Genomic DNA, 14,234 nt, shown 5'->3' with positions numbered 1-14,234 from the left:
CATAGTATTCACCTAATATCTAACTTCTTTACCCACTCACAGTATCAGGCCTTATCATAACGTCTGAAATTGTGGGGAGGTCTTAGGAAAAACGAACTACAAGACCTCTAAGGAATCTGCTGGTTCTGATATTCTAAATGAAGTGCTTAGGCCACAACTGTGCAGATCATCAGTGAGTGAGCTGGAACATATTCCTAGACTCAGGTATCCTGGAGGTGATGGGAATTTTCCAGTTTGGCTTCAGTAATCCCGTGTCACTAACAAGCCACCCTTTATAGCTCAGGGAGGGTCCTCTCACCAAACAGCTGCCATCTTCCTTGGCTCCACAGTCACAGAAGAAGGATCCATACTTGGCATAGGAAATCTCATGATCCTTGTGGCACACCTTAGCACACACTGTGCAGACACCCACGCCATCCACCATTTTACAGGTGTGACAGTGGTACCTACAAAGAACAAGAACCAGCAAATAAGCTCAGAAGTCCCAACAATCGGTGCCCAGCAAATCTTCACCTTAAAGGAAGAACTACCCTTACCAATGCTGGTTCATGAATTCTTTCTGTGTGATCGTAAAAGTGCAGAGTTTATTGCAAAGAGAATCTTCATCCTTCAAAAATAATAAGTCTTTTTAATTCGAAATATATCCCTGCATATAAACACCCACAAAAACACATGTGCCTCAACGCTCTATGGGGGGGTGAATAGTTGACTCGCAAATGACCCGTGGAAATCTACCACAACTGGAAATAGCTAGCTGGCTGAAAATCTGTTGTTACTTCAGGTGAGTGAGATCTTAGGGGTTTGTGGTTAAGAAAAAACATCTTATGCTTTCTCTATAGGGGAGCTTCCACTACCCCCCATGAAGAACTTATCCCTAAAATTCCATTTGGAATTAAAGACTGACAAAGCAGGACAAGTGACTCTGGAAAAAGCTTATGAAAAAGTCCTTTGCACAAGAGATTAGATCCCCATGCCTTGCTCTGAAGGCCTAGAAAATTGGGGCCTGGCAGCAACAAGGACTAGGAAGTTTTCAAGCTCACAGGAGGCTGGAAAAAAGAGCCAAAAGCTTGGTACCATGCCAGTTAGTCATTACCTTGAGAGGTTAACTTCGAGGTTACTTAGTACTTACTGAATCCTCAGCCTGGGAATCTTCCTCTTCCACCGCCAACTCCTCCACCCAGTCTGAGTCTACTTCAATGGCCCGCTCTTCCCCATCCACTGAGAGATGACTTGGGCCTTGACCATTACTCTGGCTCAGGGCATTTGTGACATCAGCCAAGTAAGACATGATATGGCATGTGCACTCCAAGATCATCACATGCTGTAAGAGAAGCCCCACGGCAACTTCAGATTCTCCATATTTCATTATGTAAACCATGTTTTCTCAAGCTTTTTCAAATAAAGCTCAAGATCAGAGAAATGGTATGAAAGCAGAGAAGAAAAACAGTGTGTTTTTATTTATTAACCAGGTTTTACCACTCCGTCCCCACGTAGCTGGTCAGTAAATTGTACTGAAGTAACATGTATTCATTCATTCTTAGGCACAAAGACAGCTCTTTACAAAGTCTTGTAAGATGAAGTAGGATTGAAATTAGAAGAATAGAGTAAAAACAGATTAAAATCATTCAAGAAAAGACCAGATTAGAGTATGAAGAGACTCCCATTAGCATTTTCCCCCTAACATTAGCATTTTTTAACCATTAAGTGAAAGTCATTTTAATTATCAGGCTTTAAAGTAATGCAGGAGAGGAATACCTTCAGAAATCAAGAGAAAAAAATTCTAGCGAATCATTGCAGATAGTTCATGCTTGCCTAGAAAACCCAATTAATTGGCATCAAAGACTCAGATTTCTAAGTTCCTTTGCTCTGCACTCTGACATGTCAGTGCTGAAAGGATAAAGATCAGCAAAAAAGGAGGGAGTAATGAATGGTACCACAGTGGTTCTCAGAGGCTAGTTATCTGTTCCTAGCCACCTATGCCAGTTCATGGGTTGGGCAGGAGGAGAAAATGCCTGAATGCAGGATTTCTGTCAGTTTCAAACCGCTTTTCTTACCAGAGTAACCAGAACCTTCAGGCAAATTAAACAAAGCTTAGCATCTGGACTAGAGCTGAGGAGGCTGTATTTGGCCTTTTATAACACTGACTCAGAGTGGCACAGTTCCAAAGCCTGAGCAGGGAGACAGTTTCCCATAATATTCCAATATCTTAGGATGGCAGGAACTCTATGTTTTAAGAAAGATTCTCTCTGCTTATTTACCAGTATATTTCCTTCCCATCGCTTCTTGCCAGCCAAAACATGCCTAAAGGCACACAGTTAGCAATTACATATTTCCAGTCTTTGAGATTATCAGCCTTATCCTTGGTAGGCTAGCCAGGCACAGAACTCAATAGGAACGAGAGACTTCCACCTGACCACAGAGGTGAGAATCACCTTTCCCTTCACCCCCCATTGTCATTCCTCACTTTTCTTACCTTTCCATGCATTACATTGGCATTCAGTTTTTCAACTACATTCTTCTGTGACAGGTATTTCTTGCTGTCCCAAAGAAAAAAAGAGGGGAAAGAGGAGACACAAAATCATCGAAGAAACCAAAGAAATGAGGCATCTTCATTAACTTTGAATCAATCTGAGGACACTGTGAAGCAGAAGCATTCTTAGAAAACTCCATAAGTACTATATAGTTACATAGCTTGGGGTGCTCTGGGCTTAGAATTATCATTAACACTTGGCATACTTTCCCCAAGAATTATCTTGGGAACAATGAACAGGAAACTCTACTAAGAAAATGATGAAGATGAAGTCTAAAGTGAACAGAGCTATTTGCTACCCACCCAACTCCCAAACTCCAATGAAAGGGTAGAGATTCAAATTTCTTCTGTACTCACTTTGCGCTATAAAGAAAGTAACCCACTTCTCAAGATCAATGTTGTAACCTACAGATACAACTTCATCATCTTACCATCTGCTCAGCCAATCCACAGCAGCATTATGAAGCTGAAGGTGACCAGCACCTTGACCTGCACTGGCCAGAGTGGCCATCACAACCATAAGTTCAGGGAAGCCAGTCCCATCACCGTTGGCCAGCATCTCTGTTGCCATGGGAGTCAGGGTGCCCAGAAGAACAGCACACACACCTTCCCCAACTTGGCTAGGAGAAAAGAAAGAGCAAGTTGGTGAATAATCAACAGGAATCTCATTCTGTGTGTTATAAAGGAAGTTTTAAATTAAACATTAAATACATAACTACAATACCAATCCCAGCTTTGGACTTGGGCTAGTAGAGCATAAAACATTCATTCAGGTTGTAAATGACAGGCCAAGTCATTCCAAAAGTTTTTCCATGGGAAAAAAATCAAGGAGCTACACTAGAATCCTTGAGTCTAGAGAGAGGTAGATACAAAAATGCTGAAAATGCTAAGACTGGTGCCCGAAGGAAAGATAACTGCAAATATCAACGTATTTCTGGGGTTGCTAGGGAAACACGACAGAAATGTGGTTGTTCTACCTGTTTTCCCGAACAATGTATGTGGTCAGTAACTGCAGCAGCTGCCGGTTCTCCTGAATTACATCCAGCTGATCAGAATCTTTTGGGGGAGATGTAGTCATGCGGGTGAGCCAGGCCTGCAGGCGCACAGGTTCCACACAGGCCAGTTGTGCCAGGGAGCCACAGAGATGCAACAGGCTTGGGTTAGGGCTCTTCTCAGCTAGGAGCAGAACAAGAGGCCAGGGTCAGTAAAGAAGGGCAAGAGGAAGGGAAAGAAGGGGCAAATTGTTGAGCCAGGAAAAGGGGAAATGGCTTCAAAGCAAGTTTTCAACTTCCTTCCAAACTTTCTCTGAGGGATTCTCTCCACTCGTTAGCATTTTCATGCTGTAGTTAAACTCAGGCAGAAGATATGCACAGTATTAGCCGGACATCAAAGTTCCCATAAGAAGATTACTAAAAGCTGTCACTCACTCAGCTGGAAGAGTTTGGTGAAGAATTTCAAAACTCGGTTACAGAATTTAGCAGAGAGGTTTTCATTGGCTGTTGCCATCATGATCTGTACAAGTTCTCCACTGGGAGGCAAGAGGGGAGAAAAATGGAAAGAATCACATTAAAGCCCCATATAAAAAGCATCCTTTCTTCACAATCTCATCTCCTCTGGGGAAAATGGCCACTTATGAGTCAATAGCACAAGGTGTTCATGAAATTAACCCCCTCACCAACAACCCCAAGGAGTCAGCAATTAACTCCCCAAAGTGCAGACACCTAACCAGGCCTTAAATATTGCTGATAATAAGTACCTAAATCAACATATATAGCTCCTTGCTTTCAAGAGGCATTCAAAAAATATTCACTGAATAAAGGAAAACACGGCTCACCTGTCAGAGAAAAACTCCTCCATAGCTTTACGAGCCTGGCTACTTTCCAGCTGCTTTTCCAAGTACTGGAGACATTCCTCCAGGATGGATTCATCCAGTCCACTGAGGATCAAACGGAAAACTTAACCACCAGTATTAAGACCTGTTTCAATGTCCTCCTCATGGTGATTTATTAAAATCCAAAGTTTGTCTGTTTGACCTTGAGGGCAATGTCTAATTTTGTTTTGGCAAAGCTTAACATAAAGCCTGGCACAAAGTAGGTGTTCAATACATGTTTACTGAATTAATAGCAGCCCCTCAACTTTATTTTTCTATCCTCTTCATTAGGAAGATGAACAGGAAAGGCATCTAAAGCTCAGTCCTAATCCAGATCTGCCAGTGATTTAGGGAAAAACACACTTTGGACAAATCATTTCTACACAGCTAAAAGTGTCTGAAATTATTTATCTGTTAAGAAGAGGAGACAGGGAATAAAAGGAACCCTTGATGAAAACCTGGACTACTCAACAACGAAGAGACAGGTAATTCCAACATGTGGCACCTTCATTTGTACAATTCTCCGTGGGGTGAAAGTGAAACAGAACTGTTCTTTACAGCTCATCTACAGCCATGTGGCCTAAACTACCAAGGTCCAGCTATGCTGTGGGACTGCCCATTCCACACTCATTTCAGCAGCACAGTCAACAAAATATTAGAAATCAATTTCAGTGAGCTCCTCTGTACATCTCATCAGAGCTAGCGCAGCACTTGATAGTCATTAAAAACAATTTTAAGTCTCCAAATCTAAACATCTAAGTCTTCCATTTTCTTAAAGTCTATTCCTAAGAATTAATCACAAAAAAAGACTCCAAAAAACTCTTCACACATTTCCACATTAATGCAGCATGCACACAAGTACAGAATTTTCTGTTGAAAAACACAAATAACAATAAGCTGGCCATGTGTGGTGGCTCACGCCTGTAATCCCAGCATTTTGGGAGGCCAAGATGGGAGGATCACTTGAGCTCAGGAGTTCAAGACCAGCCTACACAACATGGCAAACTCCATCTCTACCAAAAAAAAAAAAAACCAGCTGGGCATGGTGGCATGCACCTGTAGTCCCAGCTACACAGAAGGCTAAGGTAGGAGGATTGCTTGAGCCCCGGAGGCAGAGGTTGCAGTGACCCCACTGCACTCCAGCCTGGGCGACAGAGCGAGACCATGTCTCAGAATAAAAAAAAAACCACATACAAAAACAATAAGCTATTAATGACCTAAAGGCAGCAATGTTAGTACATTTCACTGATAGCAGCAGTAGGTCATAGGAAACCTGACTGTTCTCCATCAGGCTCACCTGTTAGGATCTGCATGATTGGCCAGAATGTTGTAACAACCAGTGATCAGCTTCTCATAAACACGAGCCAAGAACTCATCAGACTCAGCAGGGCCCAAGATGCGTTCCAGGGAGTTGCTACTGATCTCGGCAACACTCTCAGTGCTTGATTCCAAAAGAAGAGGTAGCAGTGTCCGAATTACCTGTGGTGGGTTCATCTCATCTGACCAACTTCAGCAAAGAAAATGAAATCGAGTTAGTGAATACACTCCTCCAAAAAGCTGCAAAGCAAGGACAGGGTAATTCAATTACTTGCCGGGGAAGAGGGGAAAGGGAATTGCGCAAGGGCCTTTATTCCAGTCTTTTTCCCATGATAGCTATTTTATACACAGGTATCATCATACAATTTCATATTCTTCTTTTTCATTATTATATCAGAAACAAAAATCATTTTCATTTGAAAAATCCATTTATTAAAACGTCAAATTAATGAGCTGCATTTTATAATATTCAACAAAGAAAATTAACTGAAACCAAAGCAAGTATTCCATCCCAGACAAGCCTTCTAGAAGAACTGCCAGGAACCTGGATCACTTTTAGGGCAATACAATATAAGACTTCACCTGTTACCTATGTATAAGAAGACAATAGTCCCTCCATTGGCCTGACCTAGTCCCTACAATGGTGGGAATTTATCCCACTATGATTCTGGAGAAACGTTATCAAATAATCTGTCACTATCACTTTAAAATTTAAACCCAAAACATCTCCAAATTGCAATATGTCTTAAAGCCAGCAAGTCTTTTCTGAAAAATACTACACAAAGGAGGAAGTACTCTATTGTCTTTCAGATCTAAGTTAAAAAATCATTCTAGGTAAGTGCTTATACTTTAAAGCAACAGGTTCTTTTTGCTAAAGAAGTATATAAGAAAGCATTACTACATAGTTATAAAACTCTCACTGTCCCTCTTTAACCACAATAGAATACAGACATAGAGTCCTTGGGGCTATGTAGTAGGTACTTACACAATAAGATCTCCAGTCAACCTGACCAGTGAGAGGAGGGTATGCTTCAGGGAAGCAGCCAGGGGCAGACTTTGGCTACAGAGAGTCCCCAGGTGTGCAGCCTGCACTGCACTAATATAACTCTCTGAAGGGATGGTGTCATTGGCAAAGGCATTGCGCTGAAAGGAAGCAAAGCAGATGTAAATGGATAGACCATCTACCCTGGAAAAAATTCTCACATGGAAAAAAAAAACTGACATAAACTAAGACCCCACTGACGTTTGTAAACAATAGCCTCTACTCAGTATACACTGTTATTCATGCTGGGAAGGGAAGTGGGGTATAGAAAAGGAAGCAGTTAAATTTTAATTAGTACAAAGTTAACAGTTAAATGCAACGAATATCCAATACCACTTTCAAATGATTAGAGTATAATATAATGCACTATATTTAAAGTAAAACTATTGTTTGTCTATAATGACTGAGAAGGAACTGGATTTTGCAATGCATCTGGTCTCTATTAAAGTTCTGGGTGGTGTAAACAGAGGTCACGATCATAAAGCAGGGATAACAAGACTACAATATTTAGCTTTTGAAAAGAACTTCAGTAAGCGAATAATCTGTTAATAGAGGTAGTGTGAGCAGAGGATATACAAAGAGCAAGTTAACTGACAGAAGACTCAGTAGTATTGGCTGGGCATGGTGGTTCATGCCTGTAATCCCAGCACTTTGGGAGGCTGAGACAGGTGGATCACGAGGTCAGGCGATCGAGACCATCCTAGCTAACACAGTGAAACCCCGTCTCTACTAAAAATACAAAAAAATTAGCCGGGCATGGTGGTGGGCGCCTGTAGTCCCAGCTACTCGGGAGGCTGAGGCAGGAGAATGGTGTGAACCCGGGAGGCGGAGCTTGCAGTGAGCCGAGATCACGACACTGCACTCCATCCTGGGTGACAGAGCGAGACTCCGTCTCAAAAAAAAAAAAAAAAAAAGAAGACTCAGTAGTATCTAAAAGCCTAGAGAAGCTAAAAGCGACCCTGTAAAACTGTTACAAAAGGAGCAGGTTCCTGACATACAACCTACAAAGGAAACAGAGTTAATATGTATTGGGAATTCATGTGCCAGGTAATATGCTAGGCACTTAACATTCAATACATTGAATCGTCACAGCCCAACATTCAATTGGTGAAGAAACTGAGGCTCAAATAAATAAAATGGTTTGTCTTCTGATAACACAAACTTCTAAGCAAAAAGCCATATGAGAACCAACTAGGTGATTAAATGCATTGATTAATGATTCAGCCATAGCCAATATTACTGCAGTATATGAAGATATCTTGGTAGCTAGTTTAAGCCTAATTCCTTTAGGCTTAAGAACAAAAGACAGAATGGCTAGCACTCAATATTTCTACCCTGGAACAGATAGGGACTCACCCAGGATCCAATATTGGGAAATTCATTGGTATTGATGTTGTTCCAGGACTCACACACAGCCTGCACTGACGATGGCAAATTCTGAACCAGTGTCGGACCTGGAGGTGACAGAAAGGACAAGGAATCATCACAAGAAAGAAGGAACGACACAGAGCATTCTAAAAGCCAAGCCCAAATGCAGAAAGAAACAGTACAGCCCAGGCTGTCAAAATAATTAGTAAGATAGCTTAGATAGATATTTCAATAGCAGTACTATGTCCAAGAACCAGTTAATTGCTTAATAACTAACACTCTCAATTGTAAGGTTTTCATTTCCCATCATGTTCACTTTCTAATCTTGCAAGTAAAGAAGACAACTGAAAATAAGATGCAAAGTGAGGGTGAGTCATTGTAAGTCAGACTGAAATCACCATTAAACATCTGCTCCCCTTCTATAAATAGGTATCACTTTTCTCTTGATCTCTTTTCTCTTTAAGACGAATCTTAAGGGCAGGGATCATAACACACATTAAGAACAGCATTCAATGAAGCAGTACAAAGTGAGACTATCTGAATGTTAAATGAATATTTAAAGCTTGAAATTAAGGAAAATACAAACGATTGTAAATTTTAAAGGATAACTACTGTACTTAACTCCAATCAAGCCCTTTGATTTTCCACCCTAAATTTCTACCAGATCATTCCTAACCCAGCAAAGAGATTTTTCCAGGCACAAAGTACTAGCTTGCTAATCTTCCTGTCCCCTATAAATGAAAAGAACACCAGCCTGGGCAACATAGGAAGACCTCATCTCTACAAAAAAAATTAAAAATTATACGGGTATGGTATTATGTGCCTGGGATCCCAGCTACTTGGGAGGCTGCAGCAGGGGGACTGCTTGAACACAGGAGATGAAGGCCGCAGTGAGCTGCGATAGCGCCACTGTACTCCAGCCTGGGTGACAGGGCAAGACCCTGCCAAGAGAAGAGAGAAGAGAGTGGGGAGGGGAGGGGAGGAGAGCAAAGATCTGTGCTAAAGACAAAATAGCCTTATGCTTTGGAACCAACAGATCCTGGTTTGGATCCCAGCTCTATCTCTTGCAAGATGCAGGACTGTGGACAAATAACTTCTCTAGGCCTAATTTATAATGAGTAAAAAGGGGATCAAAGTAACACTTCTTGGGTTATTGTGAAGATCAAAACAGATAAACCTACCTAAATGCTTGATACACAAAAAGGCTCCAATAAATAGTAAACGCCAGTAGGCACCAAGGGAGAGAAGCCATAGTACTAGCAGTAGTAGCTGTTGTAATAATATTACTCAAAAGCACATTTGTTCTCTTACCCAGAGTATTTGCCTTGCACCTGCTAGAGCCAATAGCCAAAACAGCAGCAAAGCCTTGCAGTTTCTCCTTGGAAGGTTTCTCAGTTGTTCCCTCTTCATTAAAGTTTTGCAGCAAATAGGCTCTGGGGAAAAAATAGGGGGAAAGTGAAGCCATAAGATTCTAATCCCACCAGTTAGGAAAAACTGGCCCTAGACTGGCTGAAAATCCTATATCTCAGTTTCCTATCTATTTAATGCAGTTGATAGTGCCTGCCCCTTCCTGGTCTCTAAGAATTCCAATGGGTAATCATTTCCCAAAGAATGTCCCCTCCTCTGAAATGCTCCCAAAACATGACTGCCTGACAAGTAAGCCTGAGAAACAGTGAATACTATATCTATCCTCCTTCCCCACCTCAGAAGATTGACCATGTATACAGTAAAGGCTCTGAATACTATATTTTTTAAAACAAAACAAAACAAAAAAACTGTTTATCCAACATTTTGCAAACTTACTTGACCAGGAACGTTAACAGCTCAGTGTGGAAAGTACTGGCCTATTAGGCCAGATTAGAGTCTGTAAATTCCCAGAGGGCAATGACTTGGTCTGCTTTGGCTACTGCCATAATCCTAGCACCTAGAAAAGTACTTGGCACATAGCAGCCATACATATTTGTTCAAAAAATTTGCCTCAAACAACAGCCCTCTATCTTCTGCAAGGCAATCATACTAAGAGACAAGGTTAGTTAAGTCTGACAAAGATCTAGGTCCCTTTAAAGCAGCATAAAGCCCACAGAGCTGGGCATGGTGGCTCACACCTGTAATCCCAGCACTTCGGGAGGCTGAGGCAGGTGGATCACCTGAGGTCGGGAGTTCAAGACCAGCCTGGCCAACATGGAGAAACCCCATTTCTACTGAAAATACAAAAATACAAAAATTAGCCAGGCATGGTGGTAGCACCTGTCATCCCTGCTACTCGGGAAACTGAGGAGAATCACTTGAACCCAGGAGGTGGAGGTTACAGTGAGATGAGATCGCGCCACTGCACTCCGGCCTGGGTGACACAGTGAGATTCCATCTCAAAACAAAAAAGCACCATAGAACAGGAGTGAACACTGAGATCCTACAGGGACCAGATAAAGTCAATAAGCTTAAGAGAGCCCGGTGAAAACTGCTGCAAAGGGAACTAATTCTCAGCTCCAGTCTGTTACTGTTGTTTGGGAAGTCAGGCCCAGTTTTGCCAGTTCTTCCAATTTAAGAAAAGCCAGAAATCTAAACTTGTGAATAATCTCCCAATTTTATATACTGAAATTAACTTTAAATATTTAAACATCATACAGACCAAAGTCTACAGGGCATGCAATTTGCAGTGTTTGTTATAGAAAGAGTTGAATTTCAAATAATTTCTAACTCATTTAGAGATTTTTTTTTTCTCCAACTACGTATCATGACATGTAAAGAGCATTTAAGGGCCAGGCACAGTGGCTCATGCCTGTAATCCCAGCACTTTGGGAGGCTGAGGTGGGTAGATCACCTGAGGTTAGGAATTCAAGACCAGCCTGGCCAACATGGCGAAACCCCGTCTCTACTAAAAACACAAAAATTAGCCAGGCACGGTGGTGCATGCCTGTAATCCCAGCTACTCAGGAGGCTGAGGCAGGAGAATCACTCAAACCCGGGAGGTGGAGGTTGCAGTGAGCCAAGATCGCACCATTGCACTCCAGCCTGGGCAACAGAGCGAGATGCCATCTCAGAAAAAAATTTTTTTAATAATAATAAATAAAGAGCATTTAAGGAGCTTTAACTCAGTTAATAACAGAAATGACAGTGTTTTGAAAAATTACCTTTCTCTGTATCCTACAAGTAAAATCGTACAAAATAAAGAATTATAGACATTAAACTTCCTCCTGACTCCTCCCGCACTATTTGAAAATTTCCTCATCAAGCACCCCTTCATACTAGAGCAGAAAGCATTATACCGTGGGGAAAAAAACCCCTAAGCTGAAGAAAGGGAAAAATGTCAAATTCTGAGTCAATGGGGGATCTGCACAGAGTGAAGAGTGCATGTGCATCTCTGGGCAGGCAGTTCACCACACCTGGTGAACGATGCATAGGTGTCAATGAGTTGTAGCGTGGCTGGAAGTAGGTTCTTGGTAATCTCAGACGACTTATGAGGATCAGTCTCAGCAGCCATCTTAGAAAAATGCTCATCCAAAGAGACCTGGACCTTTGAGATGGCGGCATCAAGGGTGTAGATGGACTGCAGACTGGGAATTTCATGCAGCTGCAAGATGGTGGTACAGTCGATACTACAGAAGGATGAGATCTTTAAAAATATGCAAAATATAATTAGTTGTGGCAATGGCCTATGGTAGAAACCAAGTTCTATCATTTAGGTTCCAATATTACATACCTGTCGAGCGAAGTATTCCTCTACTATTTCAACATCATATTTCACTGAGCTACACTTAGTGGTGGATGCCAGTTCTAGAAGCGAGCTAGCATGCTCAGCCTTCATTCCCTGTTTGATAAGGTGATCCTATTTGGACAGCAAGAAAAAGTGTTTAGGAGATCACTATAGGCAAAGCTTTCATTATCTTCAAATTTAAAAGCTCCAGTAAGCACAAAGCACTTTGGCTTTGAATAGTCTTAGCAGCAAGCTCTGTGTTACCTTTATCCAGTTGACATAGGAGCTGATCCGGAGCCGAGAAGACCATCGCAGAGTGTGCAAGATGTCACATTCGCTCATCTCAGGTGAGTTCATGGATAGCTGGTTAATGTAAGTCTTTGATGGTGGTAAAATTCCTAGGATCCTCCACAGTATCAAGAAGTAATATTGAAGGGCACAGGCCTCCTGGAGAAAGGAAAAGCAGCATAGAGGTAGCACTTGGTATTGCCTCAAGATCTCCCTCACAGTACGAAATACTCCAAATACAACTTTTAAACCAGAATTGTATAGAGTCCTGATTTTAAATTGAGATTTGGCCCAAGTCCATTCTCCAGATCTTTCTAGAGAGTGCACCTAGCAGAAAATGGCAGAACACACATACAAATAATTTGTTCCGTATTCTGCACATTTCACAGACCAAAAAGGCTACTCCAAGACAACTTTGGCTCCCCAATAATTTACCAATTAACCAAAAGAGGGCAGGACATTCTGCTTAGCAGACCTGCAATCAGCTATCCGTTTTTGTGGCCTGGAATTGCTTCTAGAATATAGAGACACATTAACAGAGCCACGGAAAAATCTCAAGCGTGAGGCTTTCAATATCACACATCAACCAGTATTCACAGGAGATATAGCACTTGAGGGGGGGGGACCACTAACTCTTAAATTACAGTTCTCTCAATGGTAACCAAAAAAATGCAACAGCTGATTAAATTATCTTTAAGGTGAACATAGCTACCCAAACTACCTAGAAATACTCAAGTATCAGTCAGTTTTGCAAATCAATATTCAATAAACTGATTACATTTCAGAAGGAAATTTCTGATAGAAATGATCAATGATCAAACACAACCCAAAGACTTCTCAGGGTTCCATGGTCTTACCAAGGCTGTTACATTCTTGTTTTCCTTTCTCCTAACTGTATCAAGCTGGGACCCAGCTGCAAGCAGGGCTGTCAGTGCAGCATAAAGCTCATCATACTTGACAAGCTTGGAGAAAAGGACGTCACATGCCTGACATCAAGAAAGAAAGACAATCATTTCCTTATTTTTAAAGTATTTTTTCCTACTGCCTATGCACTATCACTTATCCTCATGATTGACAAAATATCCCATCAAATCATACTCATTAATTTCTCCTTGGAGCAGATTCCCATTCTGGGACATTACTCACACTGTTTGCAAGCTATTGTGAGCACACAACTGCTGGCTTTAGAATAAGAGAGTAAGACAATTATTTTTGCCCATTAAAATACTTGCATGTGAAAAATGCTAACAAAGATTGTCTTCAAAAATCAAGTGTCAGAGGTGCCAATCCAGAAAGGACAAACCCCACAGCAAAAGTGCACCCAACAAATAAATATCCAAGTAACATTTTCCTATTAGAGTAAGCTCAAATCGTAACACAGACCACATTTCCTGACTATAAAAAGTCAGTCATTCCCTTTCCCCCCAGTAGGCTGATTCTGGGGGAAACCATCTGACCCACATATAAAATGCAGTTTTAAAATTCCTAGTACCACAGAATCAAGTCGGTTCAAATCATCCTCTGAGGCTTCTGGGGACAGGACACAGTAGAATCTGGGCTGTGGGACAGCATCTGAAAAGTAATGTGCTGATTAAAAGAATGGTTCCATTCTTAACTCTATCTAACTAGTATGCAATGTAAAACTCAGAAAATACTTTATAATAAGGTTTCCCAACCTTAACAATATTGACATCTGGAGCCAGAGAAGTGTTTGCTGTGGGAGGCCATCTTGTGCACTCTAGGTGATTTAAGAGCAGCCCTGGCCTCTACCCCCTGAATGCCAGTAGCATCCCCAGTTGTGACAACCGAAAATATCTCTAGATATTGCCAAATGGCCTGGAGGGGAGAGGGCAAAATCACCCATTGAGAACCATTGCTCTAAGAGTTAAGTAGGGTGCCCTAGAATCAAATCAATCAACAAATTATATCATTAGCCTGCACACATTAAACTTACATGCTGTTTCCCTAACATCAAATAGTAAAAGATAACAGTAAACTCACACTAAGGCTTCACAAAAGTTTCCACAAAACACACTTAACATCTAATAATCCTCAGGGTAAGCGCAAACACACACTAAAAATGAACACAACAAACACTTCATCCAAAGAACAGACAATTGCTATA

General features: G+C 41.4%; 1 protein-coding gene across 20 annotated transcripts in view; it reads right to left on the bottom strand.

Moving 5' to 3' along the window:
• The window catches only part of UBR4 (ubiquitin protein ligase E3 component n-recognin 4), a 136,469-nt gene that overhangs the window by 87,370 nt on the left and 34,865 nt on the right, over positions 1-14,234 (bottom strand). For all 20 annotated transcript variants that reach the window (XM_063594400.1, XM_063594405.1, XM_063594395.1 and 17 more), the window contains exons 21-37: positions 13,602-13,681; positions 12,967-13,095; positions 12,086-12,268; positions 11,828-11,953; positions 11,511-11,740; positions 9,439-9,560; positions 8,116-8,213; positions 6,703-6,860; positions 5,698-5,907; positions 4,365-4,466; positions 3,958-4,058; positions 3,508-3,706; positions 2,962-3,150; positions 2,474-2,537; positions 1,130-1,321; positions 537-607; positions 299-446 (exon numbers count right to left, since the gene is read on the bottom strand). In XM_063594400.1, the coding sequence (XP_063450470.1) occupies positions 299-446; positions 537-607; positions 1,130-1,321; positions 2,474-2,537; positions 2,962-3,150; positions 3,508-3,706; positions 3,958-4,058; positions 4,365-4,466; positions 5,698-5,907; positions 6,703-6,860; positions 8,116-8,213; positions 9,439-9,560; positions 11,511-11,740; positions 11,828-11,953; positions 12,086-12,268; positions 12,967-13,095; positions 13,602-13,681 (2,402 nt within the window). The remainder of the gene's footprint in view (positions 1-298; positions 447-536; positions 608-1,129; positions 1,322-2,473; positions 2,538-2,961; positions 3,151-3,507; positions 3,707-3,957; positions 4,059-4,364; positions 4,467-5,697; positions 5,908-6,702; positions 6,861-8,115; positions 8,214-9,438; positions 9,561-11,510; positions 11,741-11,827; positions 11,954-12,085; positions 12,269-12,966; positions 13,096-13,601; positions 13,682-14,234) is intronic.

This window comes from Pan paniscus, chromosome 1 (genome assembly GCF_029289425.2).
Source record: "Pan paniscus chromosome 1, NHGRI_mPanPan1-v2.0_pri, whole genome shotgun sequence".
Classification (NCBI taxonomy): Eukaryota; Metazoa; Chordata; class Mammalia; order Primates; family Hominidae; genus Pan; species Pan paniscus.
This window is presented reverse-complemented; position numbering and strand designations above follow the sequence as displayed.